This window comes from Podarcis bocagei (genome assembly GCF_964188305.1).
Source record: "Podarcis bocagei genome assembly, chromosome: 6".
In the NCBI taxonomy this organism is placed as follows: Eukaryota; Metazoa; Chordata; class Lepidosauria; order Squamata; family Lacertidae; genus Podarcis; species Podarcis bocagei.
In genome coordinates, this window is record NC_138130.1 from 73,586,310 (window position 1) to 73,613,534 (window position 27,225).

General features: G+C 40.5%; 2 protein-coding genes across 49 annotated transcripts in view; one reads left to right on the forward strand and one right to left on the reverse strand.

Annotated features, from left to right (window-relative positions):
- The window catches only part of ABI3BP (ABI family member 3 binding protein), a 141,603-nt gene extending 136,893 nt beyond the window's left edge, over positions 1 to 4,710 (forward strand). For all 43 annotated transcript variants that reach the window (XM_081198906.1, XM_081198868.1, XM_081198867.1 and 40 more), the window contains 3 exons: positions 493 to 654; positions 1,436 to 1,558; positions 2,969 to 4,710. In XM_081198906.1, coding sequence (XP_081055032.1) covers positions 493 to 654; positions 1,436 to 1,558; positions 2,969 to 3,084 — 401 coding nt within the window. In that variant the 3' untranslated portion in view covers positions 3,085 to 4,710. The remainder of the gene's footprint in view (positions 1 to 492; positions 655 to 1,435; positions 1,559 to 2,968) is intronic.
- Positions 4,711 to 5,959: 1,249 nt separating this feature from the next.
- Positions 5,960 to 25,376, reverse strand: TFG (trafficking from ER to golgi regulator). Of its 6 annotated transcripts, none has more exons than XM_081199020.1 (9): positions 25,216 to 25,376; positions 21,122 to 21,244; positions 19,134 to 19,342; positions 16,833 to 16,916; positions 15,644 to 15,790; positions 13,948 to 14,115; positions 10,474 to 10,614; positions 8,788 to 8,874; positions 5,960 to 6,769 (listed from the first exon to the last, which is right to left on the reverse strand). In XM_081199020.1, the coding sequence occupies exons 3-9, from the start codon at positions 19,315 to 19,317 to the stop codon at positions 6,384 to 6,386; spliced, it is 1,197 nt and encodes a 398-aa protein (XP_081055146.1). In that variant the 5' UTR covers positions 19,318 to 19,342; positions 21,122 to 21,244; positions 25,216 to 25,376; the 3' UTR covers positions 5,960 to 6,383. The 6 variants fall into 6 exon arrangements, with proteins under 6 accessions (XP_081055146.1, XP_081055147.1, XP_081055145.1 ...); XM_081199021.1 differs by lacking the exon at positions 25,216 to 25,376 and adding an exon at positions 23,363 to 23,382; XM_081199019.1 differs by lacking the exon at positions 21,122 to 21,244 and having other exon boundaries at positions 14,038 to 14,115; positions 25,216 to 25,345.
- Positions 25,377 to 27,225: the final 1,849 nt, after the last annotated feature.

A 27,225-nucleotide genomic window follows, 5' to 3' on the forward strand; every position in this document is an offset into this window, starting at 1 on the left:
CAATCTCAGTGCTGCATTGCAGAAGACCCTTTCACACATCCCGTATTTCTCTTGCTACAATGTATTAAACCTTTTTATTGGTTGAAACCTAAACTTCAAAGAAATGTACAAATCAGTTGTCCCATCAATTCAGCTGAGCAAATTAGAGCTGTTATTCCTGTCTAACTGGTTACTACGCTTTTGTGCCTGAGTGCTGATCAGAAATTGGTGTAAATATGAGACCTTTTCATAACCTTTTATTTCCTATTTATACCTACTTTCCTTTTTATCTGCTAGTTCTTCTGGTTTATCTTCCAACTCTTGTTTATTATACTGTTTTGTTTTGTTTTGTTTTGTTTTGTTTTGTTTTGTTTTGTGAGCTGCCTTGAGGCCATTTCATAGTGGAAGACAGGGTAAAAATTAAAAAATGTTCCTATATGTCTCTTTCTTTCACTTCATTCCAATGTCTACGCACATATTTTTGAACATAGATTATTTGTTGCTCCCTTACAGTGGGAAAAGATGCCATCTGGACTCAAATCAAATTCAATTCTGATTCCTATTCTGAATGCAAGGGGAAACAGTTTGTCAAGAGGACTTGGTACAAGAAGTTTGTTGGTGTACAGTTGTGCAACTCCCTCCGATACAAAATTTACCTCAGCGATTCACTTACAGGTATGAAATTGAGGGCAGCAGTATGGGATGGTTGGTGCTGTGAGCTGACCAGGGGCATCATGCCATCAGAGCACTTTGTCAATGCTGCTGTCTGAAGAAAAAGCTTCCCTTAACTGCTTTGGGTGGCAATGCTGTGCTCCATCTGCCATGTGGAAGAACACTGGGCAATGACCGACTATGGCTCTCAGTGACTCATCTCTGTGCGATCAAAAATCCAGAAGCCATCCCAGCACCAGCTGCATCAGTATGTTGTTTTAAGGATTGAACAGGATGTACAGCATTGTAGGCTAGATCATCCCCACTTGCTTCATTCAGTGCTTCACTGATGGTAAAGTGGAACAAAGATTCCTGCCTTCAACTTTAAAGGGCATGGAATCTGTAGTCACCTGAAAAGGCTGCTGCCGGCTTAGCAGAGATTGTCACTGACAGGGTACATGCTTGAGATGGCAAATGATCCAGGTAGTGGGCCATATACCCATGGAACAGGCTTCCACAGATGTACAACCAGCTAAATGAGGACCAGCACACACAGATGTGAATGTGCAAAGCTATGTAAAGTAAGTTGCAATTGGGTCGGTTAGCTTTTTGGGGGTGGGGAGCAGCAAATTGGATTTGGCCAAACATGTTTATAGGGCTGTAGGCATGGTCCACTGGTCAGGGACTGGTCAGTTTTATGCACCTCTTGTCAAATTCTTTAGGACGGTCATAAACACTCCTCTAATCATTATTTAATGGCATTTGAATTTCACTCATTTTTTAAAAGTGATCTTCATGTTTTCAGGTAAATTTTACGACATAGGAGATCAGAGGGGGCATGGAGAAGATCACTGTCAATTTGTGGACTCGTATTTAGATGGAAAAACAGGGCCACATGTTCAGTCGGATCAACTACCTACCAAAGATGGTATGTTCTAAAGGGTTTGTGTCTTGACTTTTTGGACACTTGACATGGATCCACAGCCAAGCCTGGCTTCCTAAAAGCTTATTTAGGACACACATTTGCAAACTAAAATTTGCTCATGCTTGTCGTTGTCTTGCCCTATGGGCTAGAGAACTTCAGGCCCAGAGGCTGAATGCCTCCAGACCTCTCTGCTCAGCTCTTCAGATTCTCCTCAGGCCACACTTCCAAGTGGCCTTGCTCTATGCCCTACTTGAATGCTTTTGGCTGGCTGGAATGAATCATTCAACTGTGATAATGGCTGCCCAGATGGAGAAAAGGGATGTATCAATCTCAGACTTTTCCATGGCTAAAACACAAACTACTGCACTAAGAGTCACTCTGCCCACTTTTGTCTGTAGCTGTACCCATGTTTGCCTCTGGTCCTAATCGCCATGGACATGCAGTTTCCCCCAAAGGTATAAGGGAATGTGCCCCACAGGTGGAAAAAGTCCACTCCCCTTACTTTACACTTTTAAATGTGCACTTTAAAAATCTTAGGTGTGGTGTTGTTGTTGTTGTTTAGTCGTGTCCGACTCTTCATGACCCCATGGACCAGAGCACGCCAGGCACTCCTGTCTTCCACTGCCTCCTGTAGTTTGGTCAAACTCATGTTAGTAGCTTCGAGAACACTGTCCAACCATCTCGTCCTCTGTCGTCCCCTTCTCCTTGTGCCCTCCATCTTTCCCAACATCAGGGTCTTCTCCAGAGAGTCTTCTCTTCTCATGAGGTGGCCAAAGTATTGGAGCCTCAGCTTCACGATCTGTCCTTCCAGTGAGCACTCAGGGCTGATTTCCTTCAGAATGGAGAGGTTTGATCTTCTTGCAGTCCATGGGACTCTCAAGAGTCTCGTCCAGCACCATAATTCAAAAGCATCAATTCTTTGGCACTCAGCCTTCTTTATGGTCCAGCTCTCACTTCCATACATTACTACTGGGAAAACCATAGCTTTAACTATACGGACCTTTGTTGGCAAGGTGATGTCTTAAGATGCTGTCTAGGTTTGTCATTGCTTTTCTCCCAAGAAGCAGGTGTCTTTTAATTTCGTGGCTGCTGTCACCATCTGCAGTGATCATGGAGCCCAAAAAAGTAAAATCTCTCACTGCCTCCATTTCTTCCCCTTCTATTTGCCAGGAGGTGATGGGACCAGCAGCCATGGTCTTAGTTTTTTTGATGTTGAGCTTCAAACCATATTTGAAGCTCCACATCAAAAAAACTAAGATAATGGCCACTGGTCCCATCACCTCCTGGCAAATAGAAGGAGAAGAAAGGGAGGCTGTGAGAGATTTTACACCTAGTGTACACCTAGGCAAATGTTAATACCAGAACCAGCATTTCAGTGTTCAACTTCTACTTTCCCTCATTTTGTTTTACCAGGCTTTTTTAGAGCGGTGCGACAGGAGCCGGTCAAGTTTGGGAAAATAGGCGCGGAGACGCATACTAACTACGTCCACTGGTATGAGTGTGGAGCAACAATACCTGGAAAATGGTAGAGCAAGAGATAAGACAAATGGCAGAGCAAAGGATGATACCAAATGGCTGCAATCCAGCTATGGCTAAGCCAGGCAAGCTGAGAGATGGAAATGTGTTGTGGGTGTAGTATTGTTCATTCTGAAATCTAACAATACTGTGTTAACTGTTTGATAGCATTGGCTGCTTAATTATAGTTGTCCAGATTTATGGATCTGTTGTAGGAACTTGGAACATGTCATAAAATACTTGGGAAGCTGGCTCCCTCTTAAGTCTCTTCTGGTGCCTTCTACATATTTTGAAAGATGTAGTTTATTATTTATCATTGTTTGAGGCACCTTTTATGGAAAAGTATGTATTCTGAATTTTATTGATGCATACTGCCGAAGTACGTGTTCTGATTTATTTTTCAACTCATTTAAGTTATTCTGTCAGGTTAGCTTTTCTGCTACTTTATATGCCCAGGCTGCAAATATACAGTTCTCTATTTGAACATTCTGGAAAGCTAATGATGCTCTCTGTACAGCTCTGTACTCAGATAGCCTGTGTTTTTAAACATGGCAGCCATATGCCAGAGAACCATTTGACTGAGCCCATGTCAATAATCGTTCTGCCATTTGAAAGTGTGGCAAAATGCTCACCACTTGGCCTGAGGTAGATTGGATGCCTGCATCATTTTGTGGAGAACTCACCTAAGGGTAGGTTTTATTCTCTATTCATTTTAATTTTGTATGTCCAACAGGACTTTTATTTGGCAAAAGCAGGTTACAGCTTGCTTGTAAGGCCTGCTCCTCAAGACGCTTGTTTTGCATAGATGGAGCTAACTATTGAAGGGACTGTATACACATGCTTCTATGGTGCTTTTGGAGTAACTGGAAGCTATGTCTCTGCAGATTTTTGCCGCTCTATAGTGGATTGATTTCAGCTCTGCTCGAAAGGTAGAATGCAGCCACCTAAAGGTAAAATCTGTTGCTACAGCAAACAACAGGGAGATGATCTGTACAAACCTTAACCTTGTGATCACTATCATTATAATGGAGCAAAACAGGATGTTGCATCTCAAAATACTGTGTGCTCTAATACTTACCAAGGTCATATATTTTAAGCACTATGTTTGCCTTTACAGTACAAAGCAGAGAATCATTCACTGCTTCCAGTGAAACCTGCCTTCCCAACATGTATGCAATATTCATAATTTATAAAGTGCTCCCAAAAAATCAAGACATAAAATCAAGAATAAGCAGGTTTAAATGTACCCTTAACAAGCTAGTATGATTATTAGGTTTTAACTGTGTTGAGTAAAGATGAATGCAGACTTCAGTCAAATACCATGTAGAATATATTACGGCTGAAGCATACAAAAATCTTTATATACAGTTGAAACAGTAATGTGATCTGTTTTGTAGAATGGAAAAATGAAAGCAGTATTTTAAAAATGGCTCTGTGCTTCCCCTCTACACAAAGTGATATATTTGTATTGCTTAAACATTTAAACATTATATATATAAAGAGATGTAGGTTTTTAAAGGTGTTTATTCAGCGTATTAAAAAAGAACACAAGGAATATTGGATTGGTTGTTTATAATAAAAAAAACTTTTAAGTACATTGCCGGTACACTGTACTCTTAATAAAGTATTTTAAATCATAAGTAGTATTTGATCCATTGGTATATTCAGCAGACACAAAACTGAAAAATTCTGAAAACAATTCTAAATTCTCTTGAGAGCCACTTCAAAGACTTTCCAGTAACCTTTAGTTGCAATTTTGAAATTGTAACTGAAATTATCGGATAGTTTGGGGGAGGTGGGAGTGTCCTGTTTCAGTACAACAGATTGACAGCAAACGCAGAGTGTGCCACATCCTTCCTTAACTAAGATTTTGTAAACAATGTGAAATAGAGCATCTCCCTCAATATGGCTTAGCTGAGAGGCTCCATAGCCTCATGTGGTTGCCTAAGTGAATGTGCTGGGTTTGTCTTACATGGAAGCATTGTGTGACACATTGTGCTCCCGTACAGGACATGCACATGCAACCTTAGCAAGTTGTGCATTTGTGGCAGCTGCACATATATAAATCGAAATGGTTTTGCAGTATCACAAGGAGCTATTGGTTCATACAGTTGTAATAGCTGGGTACCTTAAGTCTATTATTGGTTGAAATAGTTAAATCACGTTACTTTATGAACTTTAACATATATGGGGGATTTTGAAAATGTAACCTCTAATAGTTCAATTGCTTCATTCCACAGAACTAAATGCGAATGGGTTGTCTCCAACGTTAATCATGAAATTAATGGGCACGACTTAGAGCACACTCATTGAAATCAACAGACCTGAGTAGAATTTAGCTAGCTATAACCCAATGTGTTTCAATATATGCTCTTAACAGGTTATGATTCCCATGCACTATAATAAGCCTGTCACATGAGTACTTCACAGAACATTCACTGTCACATTAAGTTTGTGAATCCATTTTGATACAACCATTAATTTGTTGCTCTTGAGTCAGTAAACAGCTATTTCCAAGATTCCCTTGGATGGTGAAAAGGACATGGTGCATGTGATTCAATAGCTGTGAATACCATGAAGTGGACATCAATCTTTCCTAGTATAGTGCACAGGCAGTGCCTCAGGCCATTATAGGGATTAGTAGTCACTACACCTAGGACACAGGTACAATGCCTTACACAGTGACTATCATTTCACCTAGTTAACTATTACCTACACTTGCTGGTAACAATTTGCCAGCATCCAAGGTCTTCTGAAGCCCCCCAGTAAAGTTGGGATGGCTTACATGAAGAATTATATTGGTTGAAGCATTCCTGATTGGGGGGTGGGGGTTCTTTACTATAGCTGCAGGCGTTGCAATGGATGTAGTAAAAACACAATGCCCGGCAATTGAACAAAAAAGGATGATTTGAGTATTTTATTCAATTTCAGTGTGCATGTTACAATTTAAACATCATACCTAGTTTTAACAAGTGGGTCTAATTTAGTACATATTTTATTAGTAAAAACAAGCCAGATTTCAGCTAGATTTTTTCACCTAGTAGTTTAATATGGCAAGTCAGAATGTCATTACTTTACAAACATTTAGGTAGTGTTTCCAATATTAAACTAGAAAGCCAATACAATTTAAAGCAGGAAACAAGATTCATTTGGTCATTTATCCCAGCAAATTATACAGCAACAGTGATACCATAGAATATTCTGCCTTTCATTAGTTTCCATATTTTAGTTAAAGAACCTTGGAGTCTGTATGGATGGAATAGCAACAGCAACAACTTGGACTTACTTGGGGCCCATCAACAGCACAGCTTCCTTATCGATAGCCAGGACCTGGCTGGGTGTAACCCTGGCCAAAAGGAGGGCGATTGCGTGCATATGGATTAGGGCCACTTGGAGGGGGTGTCATAGTAGTTCCAGGCGGTGGAGTGAAGCCTGGTCTTGGCTGATAAGCACCTGGCTGGCTGGGAGCCATTCCAGGTTGCGAAGCTGGGGTCACATTATAGCTGGCCGACTGTGAAGCTTGTGTTGTGTAGTTCTGTGCAGGAAAGGTGCCTGCCTGATACTGCTGGGGAGGCTGAGCTGGCAGCTGCTGAGGTTGAGGCTGGCCAGGAAACCCAGGAGCTGGAGCCTGTGAGGGCTGCTGGCTGTAGGCTTGGAACTGCTGTGCTTGTTGAGGAGCAGTCTGCTGGCTGTAGCCTGCTGGAAGAGCCAAACAGCAATGCAGATAAGTGAAAGTAACACAACGGTTCACTTTGTAATGCATTCTTAAAAAAATACAGACACTCCAGACAAAAGCTAAAAACATACATGAAAAACAACAGGGGGTAGGGGGTAAAACATGAATTGCATTTTTTAATGTAAAAAAACCCAGCCTGGATACATATTAGCCAACTCCAGTGCATAAAAGTGCAGGTGGAGTAACATTCTCCAATAGTGTTGCTCTAAAGCAGGAGTGGACAACCTGTAGCCCTCTAGATGTTGTAAGTCTCTACTTCCCACAAGTCCCAACTATCATGGCCAAAACATATTGGAAATAATTGCCTAAATGGTTGTTGGATTAAAACTCCCGTTTTAATCCAACAACCATTTAAGCAATTATTTCCAATATGTTTTAAAATCTATCTTTAAAATGCAGGTATATTCAGTGATAACTTAATTTACTAAAGTGCAATTTCATAAATAATCAAGCTATGTATTATTCTTAGTTTGAAACAAGGCAGCTCACACAACTACTTGAACATATTTAGTTCTGCACACACAAAAATTCCTCCAGACACTAATCTCAAAAGTAGATGCTGGCAACAGTTTAGGTGCTTTTAATACTTGTGCTTCACTATCAGTCTGACTGAAAAGAATTTCAGATTGCAAATGTAAAAAAAAAAAGCTGGTACAAAGACTGATACTCCATTTATTTCTGGCATGAAACACACCTGAAACTACTTGCAATGAAACATCTCCATTGACTGGAATCCTGTTAGCATTAAACACCAGATATATAACAATTATTAAAAAGGCAAGACCCTGAACAGAGAAAGCAAGGATGAGAGAATACAGTGGAGTAAATTTTGAACTCACCTGGAACTTGGGCTCAAATTTACTTTTTAAAACAAGAGCACTACCAAGCTTAGGTGTGCTTCGGATAGCTCAGTCTAGTCCTACCAAAACTGACACGTGGCGATGATCAGGAGAAACAAATCCTACTACCTGGTATCAATATATAAGAAACTGCCTCGTATTGGAAAAAGCACACACGGCAGCCAAATAAAAAGGGAATGGCTACACTGCAACAACACCAAACTCAGAAACTTCTACCTCAGGAAATAGTTAACTTTGCCTGTAATCGCTTGACTTAGTAGCATCTCTGTGGTATTCACAGAGAAATGGGCCTCAAAAATTGCCCTAGTACGGATAAAAGCAGCTTATAGTAAGGACTTCAATGGGTCAATGTTCGAGGCAAATGTAAACACCAGATCTGAGTTTTCTTCAAAAGAAAAAAATGCATTGTTTTCTCAACCTCTCCCAATTTATTGAGCATTTTAAGGGAGTATTTGACTAATTTCACTTCAACTGAAGAGTTCCAGATGCTTTCTGGAGGCCAATCAGGGGAGAATGGGGAAGCAAGAAAAACCTCATGCAGGCCGTTTCTTTTGATACTCCACATGTTCATGCAAAAAACCTCACCGCCCACCAGCTCCAAAAGAGTGTGTTCTAACTGGATCATCTTCAGTAAACTTTGGGGGGCACAACCTCTTAGCAAGAACAAGTAGGATTGAATGCTATTCCTCCAATAACCTCTGAGATGCTCTTCATACTTAGAAACAACTATTTAGGAGCTACCTTTCAGTAAGGTTATCCCGCATTATCTGGTGCCTGTATCAAAACAGTAATCGTTATGTGAACGATGTAACCACTTGGAAAAAACTAATCTGCCCTGTCCCCATGGTTGCATTATTCAGATGTTGTCCAGGATCCTCTACTTTCTCTCTCACACACGCAAAGTTTTCATGCTTCTGCAACTGAATTGCACCCAAGAAGATAGTTGCTGGGTAAAGTCTTAAGGTCCCTTGCACAGTGGTATTTTGCAAAAAAATACTGAAGTTTACAGAAAATTAGTTTGATTTCAGAACAGAATTAGAGAGCATGCATTTCAGGATACAGTTAAGTGAACACATTTTGTACTATATACAAAAATTTTGAGGTACCTTCCACCTGCTTACCTGGATACTGCATACCATACTGTGGCTGAGGCTGAGGCTGCTGAGCAGGGTATCCAGCTTGTTGTGGATATTGTGGATATATCTGGCCTACCAATTTAAATTAAAAGCTTTAAGAAATTTAAGAAATATGAGCAGCTCAGTCTTACCTGCCTCAAATATTATTTTCTTAAGGTTAACCTATATATTTTTAAAAACTGAGAAGCTACTGAATCTAACTAAACATGTTTTCTTGAAGAAATTGAGATTTCCCAAGAAAACTGTTTATCTGGTGTAACAAAAAGTGAGGCCCCCTCCAACTCCCTTTCTTTTCTTTTATATTTAAAAAAATTCATATTATCCAAACATGATTTGAAAGAGGTTATTGGCTAGTAACAGGTCTTTGGAAAGGCTTAAGCGTTGAAGGCAATCTTGTATGTGTGCATGTACTTTATTTATTTACAGAAATATTTATATACCACTATCATAAAAATATATCAGTGGTTTTCAAGAATATAAAAACATACCAGTAAAAATAAAAAAGTTAAAAGCAAAAGAATTAAAAATGTATCTGAGATATTTGAAGTCTGTCCTTCACTCAAGAATCCCAGGGAATTAAACACCATTAAAATCATAATTAAGAATAAAAATTAAACACCAAGTAAATCAACCTTTCAAGAAGTTGGTTCCCACAACTCTCTAGAGCAGATTTGGGAAAGGTATAGGGGTGCACAAATGGGGCAAGAGGAGAGGGAGGGGAAGTTGTGCTGCACAGCCGGAAATCCTTGCACCAACAGAACTATTCATTGGATAGCGCCCAAAGATGATTATTTTAATCTACAATATAGAATACATGCTTTTCGATGCAAACATTCATTTTATAGTTACACAGAACCTAGCATGAGGAATGTAAACACTGCTCTGCAAAGTCAGTTTCTACACTGTTGAAGGGAAGGTTTTAAGTTTTCTGGAGTATTAATAACTGGACAGAGCAGATGTTTCTAATACAAAAATGAGCTGTTTGACAGTACTGCTAAACAATATTGAACTGTCACTTCAACCCTTTTAAACCACTACAATAATCCTGCAAAATAGTTTTCATGTACTTTGTTTTCATTTTATAGGACTGCCTTGCTTGCAAACACTGTAGCACCATCTACTGTTTTAAATGCTGCATAATCAGAACTGAGCCTTCTTAATTTGTTTTATACCTGTTTGTTTTGTGAGCGTTATGCTAAAACAACTAATGGAATAATCTGCAATGTTATTATTTATTTTTAGCAGTTATTTATGCAGTGCTATCGGTATACACAGCACTTTGCCAGGGTAGCATAAAAACAAGTCCTTGCCTCAAAGGAGCTTACAGTCTAAATTTTGACAGAAGACAAAGGGAGGGAAGATACAAGCATAGTGGGTGATGAATGTGAGATGTGCAGCTAAATGTAATTAGGCTTGGTTAGAGTTGGAAATGAAGGTCTGGCAAAACAGCTGCATTTGAGAGATTGTTGGGGGTGTAGAGAGATGGAGCACATGGAGTGAGGGCCAGCAACTGACAATGGATACAGTAGTTTAAAGGAGCAAGACATCTACACGCAGATGAGAATGGTAGAGCTGAAGAAGAGAAGAGCACAGGCAGCATCGTATTAGGAGAGACGGGTAGGGCAAGTAAACACCCCATCTGCAGGATAATGGAGCCCAGGTATTGCTCACCTTCCATCTGACCAGTTTGTGGCTGAGTCCCTCCATATGGTGGCTGCTGTGGTTGAACTCCAGGTGGATGAGCTGCAGAAGATGAAGAAGCAATGCTATCGGGTGTTCCGGAACGTTCTTCTACAGGGGCACTGGGGGGTCCTGGGGAAAACAATGCAGACACAGGATTCTAGTGATCTCTCTGGCTTTCATTAATAAAATTTGGTGTACCATTTCATGTTTCCATATTTAAAAGGCGTAATATACAATCTACTATACTCCAAAAGGGACACGGGTGGCGCTGTGGTCTAAACCAGAGCCTAGGGCTTGCCAATCAGAAGGTTGGCAGTTCGAAGCCCCGCAATGGTGTGAGCGCCCATTGTTTCGGTCCCAGCTTCTGCCCACCTGGCAGTTCGAAAGCACGTCAAAGTGCAAGTAGACAGGTACCACTCTGGAGGGAAGGTAAACGGCGTTTCTGTGTGCTGCTCTGGTTCATCAGAAGTGGCTTAGTCATGCTGGCCACATGACCTGGAAGCTGTCTGCGGACAAACACCGGCTCCCTCTGCCTATAGAGCGAGATGAGCGCCACAACCCTAGAGTCGTCCGCGACTGGACCTAATGGTCAGGGGTACCTTTACACTCCAAAATCTGGCAATTTCTTTCAGCAGCACAAACATAGCTGAACAAGTTCCCAATGTGTTTTAAAACCTCTTTACCAAGGGAAACTCTTATTCCTTAATAAAACATCTTTCAACAGGTCTGTACAATTTCTCGGTGTGTCGGGGGTAATATTATTGTTGTCATTTTCCACAAAGTTATGGCTCGCTTATACTGATGTACCTGCTTTAAAGGCTTTGCAGTTTGAATGCTAGCTATACTCAGCTTAATGAAATCTGAATGAAGTTTTTTTTTTTTAATTCAGAATGTTCAGAAATGTCAATTTCAAAGGCACAATAAGGAAACATCCCTGTTACTACATACATATTTTTGCAAAAAAATAATAATAAATGACAATCTATATGGAAGCAGCTACAAGACTGATGTGAAGCCTGGGATGATTTAAAAATATTAGTTCAATAACTATTTAATAAGTATTTCAATTTCAACACTCAACACACTGTTTCTGGTAATTTGCTCAGATTGACGACAAATTATCAAATCCAATGCCCTGAAACTTCTACAGCACCTTCCTGTCCCCACATTCTTTCATTAGAGGTCAGGGCATCCTCCCTGCTAATAAAACCATTACAGTCTATTCAGCAAGGAAACCACCAAGTACAGGAGGTGGTGACCTGCGTGCGTGATCGCCGACATATGCACTGCTTTCAGCCCCAGAAAGGGAGTTGAAACGGGGTGGCGGCAGCACAGGCTTATCCACAACCACTGACATGTGCAATGACCAGAATGCAACCCACACATGAAAGGTGAGTTGCCTGTACATAAAGGATATCTAGGTTCCAGGTTAGTCATTTTTATACTATAGGCTAAGTAGAGATGTTAACTTTGAAGGAAGCCATGACTGTTTAAGGTAGCATCATAGTGCTTTAATGACCGCTCCCCGCTTAAAATGGGGGGCGCCCTTTGCGTGGACGCGTGCAGCCCCTAGATCTGGAGAGGCTCCAACAGCATAGGCTTGGCTTTGCCTTCCCTCAGGTGGGATACCTGGAGGTCTCCACCTACCTCAGTCAGTTGTCCAATCCCACCTGGGGGAAGCGTTGCCAAGGAGACCAGGCCAGGTAGGGGAGGGATTACCTGCCCACACAATAGAGGGAGGATCTTACCTAGGAATCCTCACTTGGCTATGTATGATGTGAATGTGGCCATAGTAGCACTAAAGGGTAATTATTGCCGTTGCTCTTCAGAAATCATTTATATATAGACACGAACCCTCCAAATATATCCCTATTTTATAGAGCCAGAGCACCAAATTTACGCAACCCAAGGGTAACCTAAGCATGTAGCAAATTCAAACCATGCAACAGCTATGGCATGAATTCATCATCTGACTGCTTTGGGGCAGATCAATTTTCACTACTCAAAGTACAGTCTACATGGACAGCTGTAACATGCTAAATTTGCCTTGCACAAGGCTAATTTTGCATCAAGAAAACCAACTCAACACCCCATTTTCTCTTGAGAATACTTTTTTGTTTGTTTTTTACAGTGAATATAAACAGTGATTAGTCCAAGCAATGGGGCAAGCAACTTACTCTGCACTATGAAACATTATAGCAATGTAGCAAACTAAAGTTCTCCCTATTTATAATTAATGTGATAATTACATGTGCTTGTCAATTACCAGATCACAACTTTGGAGTATGTTTAATCCCTTAAAGTGAGCCACGTACCACAGTCTCAGGAGTTTCCATTTTGTATCATAGATTGTTTTCACACATAGAGAGAGAAAAGCTATCCAGTCATTACTGTTAAGATACTATTGTTAATATATCACCAAAAAACCCTCTTACATGTATTTTCTGTTTTCTGGCTCTTTCAAACATACTGCATTCCTTTTCAAATTTTTATGTGTGATCACAAGGGCAGTGCTTTTGCTTTTACAACATAAAATACTATTCTCAATTCTTTAAACTAAGAATGAGCACAATTTAACCATGGGTTGTATGTCTTTAGGTTGACCATCCATGTGGCATTCATGTTGTAAGCACATAAAAATCCAGAAACAACGCTTTTCGTGTACATATGGCATGATGGTTCTAGGGCTTTGGTGTCGTCCACATCTAATGATCCTAGTGCAAAATTAAAATCAAGACCTTCAGGAAGTGCAAGATAAATTTGGAGCATACTTATCATCCAACCACTTTTGCAGATGACAGAAAAATAGTCTAAAACAAGAATTATGCTACTGAGAGAGGCAAAGGTAGTATACTGTACTATGCAGGAATGCCACGCTGTGCATACATTGTTTCCTTCAAATTAAGATCACAGACAAGCCCTTGGAATGGATTAATGATGCTACAGAAATCGATGTGTCTAATTTGCTGCCACATGTCTGGGGGAAAATGCTTTATCTAAGGAAAGGGGAGGAATTTGTTGTCCATTTTTCACAGTGGTCCTAACCGATTCAACTTGATGAACTTGCTTGCAGATCGGAACACCACTATCAGTAGGATTACTTGTGACAAAAAAAATATGGATATTTATGGGGGGAGTGCATTGAAAGGCCCTGAGAAGTGTGCATTTTACAGGAAGAATACATACAAAAGGCATAAAAAATCATGAGACAGTAAGACTGAGTATCAGCTGACACCAAACAGATGTTAGCTGACCTACCATATCTAATTACATTTTGGGACTTGTCAAGACATTTCGGTATTGGAAAAGTATTGTCGTTTAATTGTTACCAATATTTTTAACTACAATAAAATAAGAATTTTGTAACTCCCTCAGGTTCATTCTACAAGATCCTCATGATGCATGGATGATTTTGAAAGGTTCAAACTTCAACAAGGGTTTCAATAAAATATGTATTCTTACCCGACACCTGATCATCTGCCAGCCCAAATGCTGACATGACATTTTTGTTGATTTCATCTTGATTTTTTAATGGATCAAAAGCAGACATACTTGCTGCTATAACTTGAGTAGAAGGCTTGACAGTGGAGTCAGTAGTAGCAGGCTTATCTTCCCTACTCTCTGCAACATCTGCAAGACAAAAAAATAACTTTTAAGAGGCCTTGTTGATTGATTGGAGTATCCAAGTTTGTTTCAAGGACTATGACAGCTTGCTTAGGAAACTCAAAACCCACATCAGAAGTGTTACTATCTTATACTAAAATTACTCTGCATGCAGAAAGGCTACTTTAACAAAACAAAACAAAAAGTTGCTTCTTCGAATTTTAACATTTACTGTCAAATGTTTTTCCACAAGAAATATAAATTATACTCCCACCCTGAAGATGGTACAAATACATTCCAGTACACATCACCACCTCATGCTTTTGTTTGTGTTCAACAACTCTGACCAAACACAATGGAGCGTGTAAAGTTCATTTGACTTATTGACTAGCAAAATGGAGATCTATTTTGCAAACAGCAAAGCAGATTAAGTGAAATGCCCTATTTCAGATCCACACAAAACAGATTTTGATCTAATATAAGGTAACAATCTAATGATGATACACCCAACTGACCCTGTATAACCTAGAGAAGCAGACAACAAATGAGGTGATATTCTTTCCAGATCAAAAGAAAAGTAGCATTGTCATCTGTAAGAATATGATACAAAATGAGACTAAGATTTGGGAAGAATTAATAACCTCCTCAGGTTCCTGCCAACTGCACAAGAGAAACTCAGGTGTCATGATTGTACCCAGAACAATTGCTCATGCCTTGTTTATTAAGTTCTAGGTGATGAGCCATTAAGGGAAACAGGCTGGCAGTTAAAAAAATACAAAGGCGAGAGTTGAGGGTTTGCAGTGATGTGGGCCAGAAGCAAAGCAGCAAGCTGGAGAGAGAGAGTTCATGGGGTTTCCCCATGGTGCACAATAAATGTTTCTCTTTCAAAGACAGTAACTGGAAGTTCATATATGAAGAAGGTTCAATATACACATGCAGGGGCTTGATTGCCGCATGTCTGAGTATTTCAAATAACATCTGACAAGGCAGCTGACCAATTAGTGGTAGTTAAACACACATTCAAAACTCTCAGGATTTTCTGATTCAGTCATCTCCCTCTTCCCACAGAGGATGTGCCAGACATGCCTAAGAACCACTCCCGACTTATCCCCAGAGATAGGGCCAGCATGAATGCAGTAAACTGAAGAATGTATTCCATCTCAGCACACCATAATAACCAATATTACACAAGTTATTTAAAATGGGGATTCTTTAGGGCACTTGGTCATGTTGCATATTAAGGTGATGACTTTTCATAAGTTTTATTTATTCAACAAATCATATCCCATTTTCTTTACACCTTAGCACAACAAATTTGGTGTATGTTGAGCAAGATACTAGCACAGGATTTTTACCCCAAGCTGCAACAGAGATCGTAGAAAAGATAGCCATCAAAGATTACAGAGTCTTATTAAGTAGAACTCTGGTTGGGAAAAGGATGGGGTGGTGGGTTCTACATGGGAAATTAGATTGTATGTGCATTAGATTGTGTGTACATGCACACACAATTGCGGAAGCTCAAGCAATTATTTGGCAGTGCCAATCGTCAACCTACCATTTTCAGGGAGGCTTGTGGAAAGCCCTGGTTCAGCTGGGGGCTCTAGGCAATCCAGCAGACGATTCACTTTGTTACGAAGTTCTATCAGCTCTCGACGGAGGTATTTCACTTGATTAGATTCTAGAGGCCTTGGCTGCCCATTCACTGTAAAAGAAATATTATACTAATGAGTCTTTATGGCACAAGAATTTATGGCCTGTAAGAATTAAAGCAAAAGCATTGCACAGCCTGTATGCAACCTTAACTGTGAAAATGGAATGCACTTTGTGGAAACCTGCCTTAAGATCTTACAGTAAAGAGTGCCTATGAAATCAAATTTACTATATTTTGGGAAATGGTTTGTTCGTCTGCCCATCCATTTGTTCGTTTGCTATATATCTGGACACCTGTCAAGATATCATCCCCAAACTTGGCATGGGGATTCCTGAGGTGGGGGCAGTGCTCTTTGTCAACATTTGAATGCTAGATGCCATCTTGAATAAAGATGGCAGACTAAAACTTTAGGTAACTTTGTCCACTTTTTGGCTTAGGTTTAGCAGTCTCTCAATACAGTGGTACCTCGGGTTAAGTACTTAATTCGTTCCGGAGGTCCGTTCTTAACCTGAAATTTTTCTTAACCTGAAGCACCACTTTAGCTAATGGGGCTTCCTGCTGCCGCCGCACCACCGGAGCACGATTTCTGTTCTCATCCTGAAGCAAGTTCTTAACCCGAGGTAATATTTCTGGGTTAGTGGACTCGGTAACCTGAAGCATACGTAACCCGAGGTACCACTGTATATCGTCACTGAACTCAGCATCAAGTTTTCCTGTGGTAAGGGTCTTTCTTGGACTCCAATAACCAATTTGAATCAAGATGGCAGACTAATACATGACTTTGGCATAACTTTACCCATTTTTGGGGTGATGCGTCCAAACTGACAAATTACCCTATCCATATAAAAAACAAAATGTTTTTTGGTTTCTAAAAGCTCCTGGGCAGTTCTGGGTACTCCAACCTAGCAAATAAATAAATGCCCTTTTCCAAGACAACGTGGCTTATGCCACCTGTAAATGCCTGAATTGCTGGGTGGGCATGAAGGGAAGTTTATTACCGAGATGCATAATAGTTAAGGGAAAAGAACTAGTTTGCTAAGAATCCCCCCCAAGTACAAGAATTTCATGTGACTCAAAAATCATCAGTACTTACCAAACAGTGTCAATTTCAGTATCCTACTGCACTGAATTGCAAAAGAAAGATCTGAGCTATCAAAGATTGTTATAAGATCTCCATCTGTTAATTAAAGAGAATTAGGAATCAGATCTAATGCACATTAATAAAAATAATCACTTTACAGATAGTCATTTGCATCATACAGGAGTGCACACAGGACATTATATTTTTCTTTGCAGTATGTCCATGATGAAAGCTTATTTTATGCACTCCAAATAATACTGTGATCATGGTTAAAGAGCATCAATTAGAGGTAAACACATCCTCCTTGCCACAAATTAAAAAATTGTATCTGTAATGAGAAAATGACTCTTGATAATAAAGTTAGCAGGTTCCCCCCCACACACACACACATACACTACATACCCATAGAACAATTTATGGCAGAATATTATTTAGCCTCTCCTATTCCAATTTCCTCTAAAATATTCACCAGCATTACATCAACTTTACATAGCAGTTACTTATATAAATACTGAATGGAAGTAATGCAAAGACTATATCCACAGAATCTGCTCTCTAAAACATGTCCAGTGACCACTTCACAGTACTTGGCGCTACATTATGAAAGCTGCTGGCTGATGCCCCAATGCCCTGTGGTAGATAAGCACATCTGCTAATTTTGGAGTTCCTAGGGAGCCCCAAAATCATAATGCAGAAGTACCAGTGGAAAACATACCACCTCAATCTTAATGGGAGTCATTTCTCCCAGTAAATTCCAAAGCAACAAAACACAGTTTTTGTCGGTTTACAAGCCCCCTCCAGAGAGGCTGGCTCCTCTCACTGCTCTCGGAGCTTGCTTACCGGTAACCTCCTCTGGCTGACATCCCGGACAGACCAGGGAGATTTTGATAGGCGACATTTTCCCAGTGTGGGTAAATGCACACCCTCTCCTCCTGCTTCCCTAGCAGGGAAAGGAGATAGTCAGAAACGTCTATTTACATCCTTTTATTTCTGACTTTACAGCACTACAGAAAAACATGTCCGATCAATTCAGTTCTTCTAGCAAGTCTGACAAACTTCCTGTACATACGCAAACGGAAGGTTTCAAATTACACTCTTCACAGAGCTCTGAGAAGCCTGTGAACTTCCGGGGATATTCTTTCCCACAAATAGCCGCATCATGTGATGTCAACAAGCTACCGGTTTGCAGCTGCGTTGCTTTCATATACTGACAGTTTCCCCCCTAAATATAGATTATTCCATATGAGACTGAGCCAGGAGCCAAAAGTCTTGTTCAGTCCCCAAATGACTAGTAATTTCAAGAAAAGCTAAGAAGCAGAGAAACACTCTGGGCATGTTCAGACATGAGCTACTTTGTGAAATGCAGGCCAACATGCTCTTCCACTTTACACTGGTGCTGCTCTCTGGATTATACTGCAGATATAGGCGAGACTTGCCCAATCCCTTACTTCAGGTAATTATAGGAACTGTGTGCATACAGGCCTAATACAGTATTTATTATATAGCAAATGTCCTTTGGGATACAAATCAGGTGTCTGGAGAGTCACAGCTCTACTTGCATCTTAGCTCAGGGGTGCAAGCCTCCAATATAGAACCGTATGAGACCCCTGGGACTGCTGACAGGATTCAGCAATGTCAATTTCCAACTTTCTCCTGTTGGTGTCAGTATCCAGTTGTCGAACAAAGCCCTAACCCTTTCCTGTGCTAATGAAGGCTCAGAACCACTGGTTCCCCGAGTCTCACAGTTGTCTCCCTCTTGACTCTCTACAAATATTAATTCTTGGGCTCATTCAAGACAAGCATCTGTCCCAGACTAGTTCTAAATCTTGAGGGAGTGCCTTTGCTTTTAAGTTTTTGCTGGAAAACCCAAGGTAGTTATTAAAGTCCCAGAAAAGGCTGAAATTTCCCAGGTTGATGGAACTGTCCTATTACGTTAGGCAATATTGAGAGTAGAAACACTTAAGTTCATTGATTTCAATTTGTATTCTATGTATAACTTAGTTGGAGATCACTCACGGATACAGCATCACAGAATGCATGACTTTTAAGCTCAGCATTACCACCTACACGGAGGTAAGAAACTCAGTTATACAGTGCAATGCACAATATAAATAAGCAATATCTATGACATGCTGCTGTAACTTTTGTTTCCTACCACACTTCCTGCAGGATACTAGCACTGTGCTGACATACCAAGAACAGAGCTCTACACTGGTCAGAAAAAGAAGAGAAATGTGCCATAACAAAAACAACTGGAACACCAAAAATATTTTTGTACTATTAGTTAACACTAAAAGTTCAAAGAAATCCTACCTTCGTCTTTGTATTTTATTGTAACTTCATCATTGCTCAGAAGCTTTCCCCTGAAAACTCTCTGCATCATCAGCACTAACTCGTCATAGGTGATGTCCTCATTGTGAATGGGAATTCTTCTAATATCATCACCCATTTGAGCTTTAATTATAAGCTTTCCACTCAAATCCAGTTGTCCATTCATGGTTAACTCTGGCCTTCTTACACAGCTATTCAAAATGAAAGACATTTACATTAGTATATCCTAAGAAACAATTACACGATTCATTCCAGCCAAAGCACAATTTTATGTTACTAGATTAGGGAGGAAAATAATGTATTACTGAATGGCATGATGCTAGAAAGAAGTGCACATATAATAATGTATACTACCTAAAACAGATTTAAAAACTGTTAACAATTCCAAAAATGCTCTAGGCATTCAGAGAGGAGAATGAAATGAGGGGTAATGGTGATGCCAACTTCCTGGGAAAAGACATGATCTATAAGCAGCCTAAGATAAGCAGCGGATCAAAACCCAATAAATCTGATCACTCCTAGATACTTTACACCAGGTGTGGCTAACTCCCAGCCTGAAGACCTGAGTCAGCCTCCATTTTTTTCTGGCCCCTGAACCCCACAATTGTGGTAGTGGCAGAAAAAGAGCAAATAATCAAAGGAGGCATGGCACTGGTGCCATCAAGCTGAGGGGGGTGCAAACTGCTCGGATGGGGGGGCACTGTTTGTTCTGTACAGTCTGTGTGGTGTGAGTACAAGAGTGTAGGGCAGCCCCATGACTTTTGGTCACATACTCCACTAGCATGCACCCACCAGAGGGTTGGCCAAGGCTGAATATGATCCTTCAGCAGACCCCCTGCTTACATTCTAGTAGGATCTTCACAAAGATTATGCGGAGGTAATGTTTTAGTTTTTTTTTTTTTGTTTTTTTTTTACTGTAGGGTCATTCCACGTCATTTCAACGAGGTTATGTCAACCTCTGTCTCAGATGTTGATGAAATTTGGGGTATCTGGTGTACACCCTTCCCTTATCGTTGAAAGAAACCCCCTTAATTTTTTCCCCTCTATCTCAAACAGTTTTACTTTTATAGGAGTTCGAACTTTCATTAAATTTACGTTGTCTGTCCCTCTTGAGACTCTCGGCACAAGTTACCCTTGTGTACATTTTATTTTTTTCTCCATAACCAATGATCAGATCTCTTTGAAATTTTACACAGAGCTCAACAAAACAACGAAAATTTCAGAAAAAAATACACCAGCACTCAAAAGATTTTATAAATGACTAAAAAAAATTATAAATGTACTTGTAGCCTAGGATTTTTTTGCGGAAAAACTAGGTTTAGAAAACCTGAATTTTCAGCGTGTAGGCATGATGGAACCCAAAGTTTTTGATGTTGAAAATTATTGCAAAGACATGCTCTATCTTGACAAAGAATAAAATTTATGGGGTTTTTATTCCTTGCAACAAAAATTTTACATTTTTTGGACATCTTGGGGGGGTGGCTTCTGGGCAGCCATTTTGTACAACTTTCCTACAATCCATAGCTGAAATAGAAAAAAAATTATGAAACAAAGTTGTACATCTTAAAAATTAGCATAATATTGGTGTGTGTTTTTTAAGAGCATACTTGTTTTAATTTTGGGATATTTGAATTTGAAGTTAAAACTGGCTATCAGGAAATCAATAAAGGGAAGGGTGTGACCAAGTCTCATCAAAATCTGAGATGGTGGGTGACAAAAACCTTGTTTTTTGCATTGATTTGATGTGGAATGGCCCTATAATTAAAATAGTTGAAGCATTATTTTAATTTAACAGATAAAACTAAATGGCTATTCTGAACTATCACCGATAACTTTTCAAAATGACATTTTCAGCTTGAAAAAGTGAACACAGTACTAAGAATTTCCAGACAAGGCACTATCACTGTGAACTTTACAGTACAATTCACTTTCTTTATCAATAACTTTATTTCATCAAATATTAAGTGTACCTGTCTTGTAAAATGTATTGAATAGTTGGGCAGATTATCCCTTTTACTTTCAGCTGGAGGTCAGATGTCCCGCCATGCAGCAGTGGTTAGTAAAATATAACAATAGGCAGCAGTGTGTGGAATCTGCATTAAAACACAAAGGCAACTTAGTTAAGTCTCAGTCACCATCAAAGTCTTTCATTAATTAGCATAGACATTCATTCTTATATTATTATTATTATACAGAAGGCGAGTAACAGAGTAATCCAAACCCTCCTTATGCCTTTGCCCAGCTGTCTGGGCTAGGCAGCCTCTCACTGTGCACTACAGAAAGCATCATTTATTTGTGCGGCACTCCCCCTTCCGCCCTACTGATCATGTGGGCAAGAGTTCCACTGGCAGGATACTGCCAGCAGTGTCCAGCAGAAACTCCAAAACAAGCAAGCACAGTAGATACAATAATCCAAATATGCTCTTGAAAGAAAATAATTTAGAATGTGATTCATTCTAAGGGACCCCTGACCATTAGGTCCAGTCATGACCGACTCTGGGGTTGCAGCGCTCATCTCGCTTTATTGGCCGAGGGAGCCAGCGTACAGCTTCCGGGTCATGTGGCCAGAATGACTAAGCCGCTTCTGGTGAACCAGAGCAGCACATGGAAACGCTGTTTACCTTCCCGCCGGAGCAGTATCTATTTCAGTGTTTTTCAACCTTTTTTGGGCAAAGGCACACTTGTTTCATGAAAAAAATCACGAGGCACACCACCACTGTGTGCGGAGAGGGAGATGTCAGAGCCCCGCTGCTATGGGGAATCAGATGAGAGCGGACCGCCTGTCCGCTCTCATCCGATCCCATCCAATCTGATCCCCACCCAGGATGGATGGAAAATAGGGTGGACACAGTCTAGCGCCCGCCTAGTGGGCGAAAATTTGACTTTTTTAAAAAAAAAAAAATCTTTCGAATTTTTCAATTTTTCCCACGGCACACCAGGCAACATCTCGCGGCACACTAGTGTGCCGCGGAACAGTGGTTGAAAAACACTGATCTATTTATCTACTTGCACTTTGACGTGCTTTCGAACTGCTAGGTTGGCAGGAGCAGGGGCCGAGCAACAGGAGCTCACCCCATCGCGGGGATTCAAACCGCCGACCTTCTGATCGGCAAGTCCTAGGCTCTGTGGTTTAACCCACAGCACCACCCGCATCCTTCATACCTATTAACCCCAGCTTTTGACACCTAAGATGTGTTTTAGTAGTACCTACCTTCTAGTACCTATGCTTCTAATTGCATTTAAAAAAATTAGTAACATTTTATACAAACCCTAGAACCGTGAGGTGAAGGATGCTTAAGAATCTATGAATAATAATAGATATTCCCAATATGTACACTTAAAACTGTTGAAACATGTGTATGACGTGCTTTCAGAGCCAGAGTGTTACATTCTGCTGCACTATTTCTACAGAGTCTAGGCCAGATAAAAGTGAAATCTAAAGTGGCATGTGTCATCAGCTTATTTTTAAGGTTTATCTGGGATCTGCTATGATTATCAAAGACAAACGAAGTTGTTTTGAATATGTGGTTCTCTTTTTCATATCATTATGCATGTTCTCCTTTGGTTCAAAGCCAAAGCTTCTATTTTCCATAAAATAGTTGGAAATTTCTAGACTATACCATGAAAGAGACAATCATTTGTTCCTATACAGCCAAATTGGAGAATTAAGATTATAATATTAAATGTTAAAATTGCCACTTATTTTTTTTAATAAAAAAACCCACTACATTTCTTAAGTAACACAAATTTGTTAAAAGTAAATGCACCGTAACAACTTTAAGAACAGAATATTTAAACAAGTGTGGGATTCAAGGCAGTTTATGCTTTATAGAAATCAGACTTAATTTGACCTTCAAATCTATTTACCAATAATTTCAGTTGTGAAGTATGATACACCTACATATCACTAGTAGCTCACTAGCTAAACTGTTGCTGGCAATATCTTTTATTACTACAACCACCAGATTTTCCTTACAGCAAACCCTTATGAAGATGCTTTTGCTATGCTGTTATGAGTTACTTTATTAACTTAAACATTGTATTCTTTATTGTAGTAAAATTTCTAAGCTGTTCACAAACCTCTGTTGAATGTAGACTCTCCAATATTCCTGTTCCTGTTGAGTGTATGTTTTACTTTCAGTTTGTGATACATGTTAAAAAGATATTATTAACTGATATTGTTGTGATTTATATTTCTGTTTGCAACCCACCTGGAGACTGATTTCATAACATCATAAAATTGTAGTTGGAAGGGATCCAAAGGGTCATCTACTCCAACTCCCTTCAATGCAGGAATCACAGCTAAAGAACCCCTGGCAGATGAATTCCTAAATACCCTTTGGTATTTAGATCCCTAAATACAAATACCATTTCAGATGCATCTGATAAAAGTGGGCTCCAATTCATGAAAGTTTAAATTAAGTAAACCTGTTAGCTGTTAAAGGTACAATAAAAACTGGCACTTTAGTTGCAGTAGATTAAATTAGCGTAGAGGATATTTGAGAAAAGTAATTCCTTTAAGGATCATTAACTTTGTAATCACAAGAGACTGCCAACTATCTTAGTAACTGAGCTTCTAGTGCTGGCTATGCATCAGTTTATGAAATTTCAATGGCAGAAATTTTATTTAGAAGCAGGCAACTCAGTTGTGTCTCTATATCTATTTATGGTTTCAATCCTATATCATCTTATCTAGAAGCATGTCCTATTGAACCCAACAAGGCTTACTTCTAATAGACATGTACCAATTGCACTGCACAAATATTAAATGACTAGTTGTATGCTTAATATTGTAATGGGTCTCTGGTATAGAACAAAAGCTAATACTTGGGACAGTATTAAAGCTTAATTATGTAAGAGAAACACAATAAAAGTCTCTTGCCATAATTTTTTCCAAGTATATGTACTTATGAATGCAACTGTTTTGCAAGAACAGGATTTCCTTCCACCACTGTCATATCAGCCGTGACAGATCTCTTCTACCCCAATGACTTGCCCTGATCACACCCCAACTTCTCTGAAGGAGTAAACAAGACAAAAAAGCAATGACAGGAAGAGTTGCTGGCTAATGCCCCAGCTGACTCAGAATGTCAAGTAACTAAATACTGACAGCAGGTCTGAGCACTTTTAAAAGCTGCATCACTGGGCTAATAACAATTTCTTTGCATGAAAGAAATGAACAGTACTCGAACTTTTGAGATTCTGAACCGTGAACATTTCCACGACTTCTAATTATACAAATTAGAGTAGAAGACATAGAAGAATTAAGAGTCCAGCAAGCCAGATATAACGACAACTGTCCCGTTGGCCTCTTGGGGTGACCTTGGATAAACAACTTTCCTCCTCACAAGACTCCAAGTACGAAGAGGCCGCTTGAGGAAGAAACAAACAAACTTCGAAGATGTACAAAGAAGATGAAGAATTTAAATAAAGGGAGCTGTGTGTATTCTGCAGAGCCTTCCTCAGTGACAAAGAATCAGAAACCCCAAACGACCTCTTCCCATTTTAGGCTCTCCAACCCTGGTGGGGCGGAGAGGGAAGGAGAAATTGAAAGCGGGGGAGGCAGGGAAAGAACTTTTTCCTCAGAAATGGGAAGTGCATCTTTTCCAAGGGTGTTTTTTTTTGGGGGGGGGGCAAAACCTCGTTACAACACAATTAAATCTACACTGCTTTGGCACTGCTGTTTGCTGCAGTAGGCTAACGCAGCGCCCACAAACTAGAAAATGAATTATGTGGGGAAGGAGGGGAGAGCAAGAACCAGGACTCAAGGCCGATGGGCTGATTGAGGTTGATGTGGCAACAGCTGAGCCAGTGCGTGGCCTTCCCCTGTCTCGAGTGGACGGGGAAGGGCGCGGCCTAGCCTCATCCAGGCGCCCTGAGGTCCCCCCCCCCGGTCGGCTACCCGCTCCTTCCCCGGTGGGCAGCGGCTCGGCCTCTCCCATTCAAACAGGGGCAGCGGGTCCCCCACCCCACTCGCTCCGTTTCTTCCATGAAGTGGAGGCCGCGGCGCCAGCCAGCCCCACGACCCTGTATCCCCCCACCCGCTCCCCGCCTCCTCACTCACTGCTGCCGCCGCTGCCGTACGTGGCAAAGAGACTCGGCCAAGGCGGTTGCTGCTGCCGCTGCTGCCGCTGCTGCTGCTGCCGGGCCGCCACGCATGCGCACTCCGCCCATAACCTGACGGCGGAGACTGCTGTGCCGAAGAGCTTCGTCAGAGGAAACCGGTACCGCGCAGGCGCAAAATGAAGGTGTGGGGCACGCACGCGTGCTGACGTACAGGACAGCGACGTAGAGCGACCCAGATTTTTCTTGACATAAAAAAAAAGTTTAAATTAAGTAAACCTGTTAGCTGTTAAAGGTACAATAAAAACTGGCACTTTAGTTGCAGTAGATTAAATTAGCGTAGAGGATATTTGAGAAAAGTAATTCCTTTAAGGATCATTAACTTTGTAATCACAAGAGACTGCCAACTATCTTAGTAACTGAGCTTCTAGTGCTGGCTATGCGAGTCAACCCAATAGGGCTTCTGAGCAGTATACAGTAGAGGATTGCAAATGTGCTTTACTGTGCTAAGCTGTGAACATAGAAGCAATGGAAAGCAAAGAGAGGGTCACTCACCCCCCCACCCTATCAAGCCCTGAATATCTATCTACTTCCTCATCTACCATCCTGAAAGCCAGTCTGCTGCAGTCTATGGCTTGTCTAATCACTCACAGATACCTCAGAGGACTGGCCTTCACATGCCCTATTCACCTAACCAGTTAAGCAAAGTGTTGTTATTATTATATTAATATGCCACCCATCTGGCTGGGTTTGTAAAGCATTTGACATTAAAAAAAATCCCAATACAGGATTGCCTCCTCCAGATGTCTTCTAAAAGCCAGGTAGTGTAGTTGTTTATTTCCTTGACATCTGATGGGAGGGCGTTCCACAGGGCAGGCGCCACTACCGAGAAGGCCCTCTGCCTGGTTCCCTGTAACCTCACTTCTCACAGTAAGGCAACCACCAGAAGACCCTCAGAGCTGGACCTATATCCACACACACACTCATGGAATCAGAGCTGAAAGGGATCTTGGGAGATCAAGGCCTACATTCTCCATGTTATTCCTGATAGCCTGAGTGCCTTTCTTGATGTATATGTGCTCCTGGCCATCAAGAAGAAACAGTCTAAAGTTCACATTGCATGGAATATCAAAGTTCATGAGGCTTTACACTGCACAGATAATATTAATTATGCTTCTTGAACTTAGGTCTTTTGTTGAACAAGGAATACTAGTTACTCACTAGTTATCCATTATTAGTAACAGAAAATTGATAATCATTCAGTTGCTACAATGAAACACGAAAGAAACAGATTGTGAAAAGAAAGAGATTGCACCAATGTGTCAATATTTGCTCAAATTGACCACACACCCTTCAACCTACCAACTCAGCATGGTCACTGCTATTCATAGTCACGCCTGTATGCAAGTCCTAGAAATAAGACATTCGGTACTAATAAACTAGCAAGCTCTGCAAAAGCAGCAAATAAAGGTGCCAGGAAAGAAGCAGAGATTTTATGGGCTTCATTTGCACTGATTGTCACTATAAAAGTAATTAAGTTGTGAATGTAAGTTTTGAATGCACTTCAATTAAAAAGATCAACATTGCATATTTCTTCATAACCACAAATTCCCATTCTAATGAACATGACATGGTTTCAAAAGTGTATATATGATCATATTCCAGAAGGTTGTCAGAAGATGCTTGTCTCTCTAATTTTGTGTTATATCATGCTGATTCCATGGCATCCGTTCTGCGGTTGGTTCCCCCAGCACTCTCTCAAAATTTTAGATGTGTCCACTAGTCTAAAAATGTTGGTGACCCTGAGCTAGAGCCTACGCCATTCACACAACTGAATGACATTCAGAGAACCAGTATGATGTAGAGGCTTAGTGTCAGATGGGCAACTGGGAGACGACAGTTCAAATCCTCTCTCCACCATGAAATTCACAGAGTGAGCTTGGGACAGTTTCTCTCTCAGCCTAACGTACTTCACAGGGTTCTAGTGAGGAAAAAATATGAGGTCAAAGAC

Bases quoted from the DNA above. Each gene is read 5' to 3' on its own strand.
- TFG (XM_081199016.1), bottom strand. From the start codon at position 25,325: ATGGGCGGAGTGCGCATGCGTGGCGGCCCGGCAGCAGCAGCAGCGGCA. The intron at 14,116-15,643 runs GTAGGTTGACGA...TTTGTCTTGCAG, and splicing joins CACAAGCCTCCCTGAAAATG to ATGTTGCAGAGAGTAGGGAA. The intron at 8,875-10,473 runs GTGAGCAATACC...TTAAATTGGTAG, and splicing joins ACAAACTGGTCAGATGGAAG to GCCAGATATATCCACAATAT.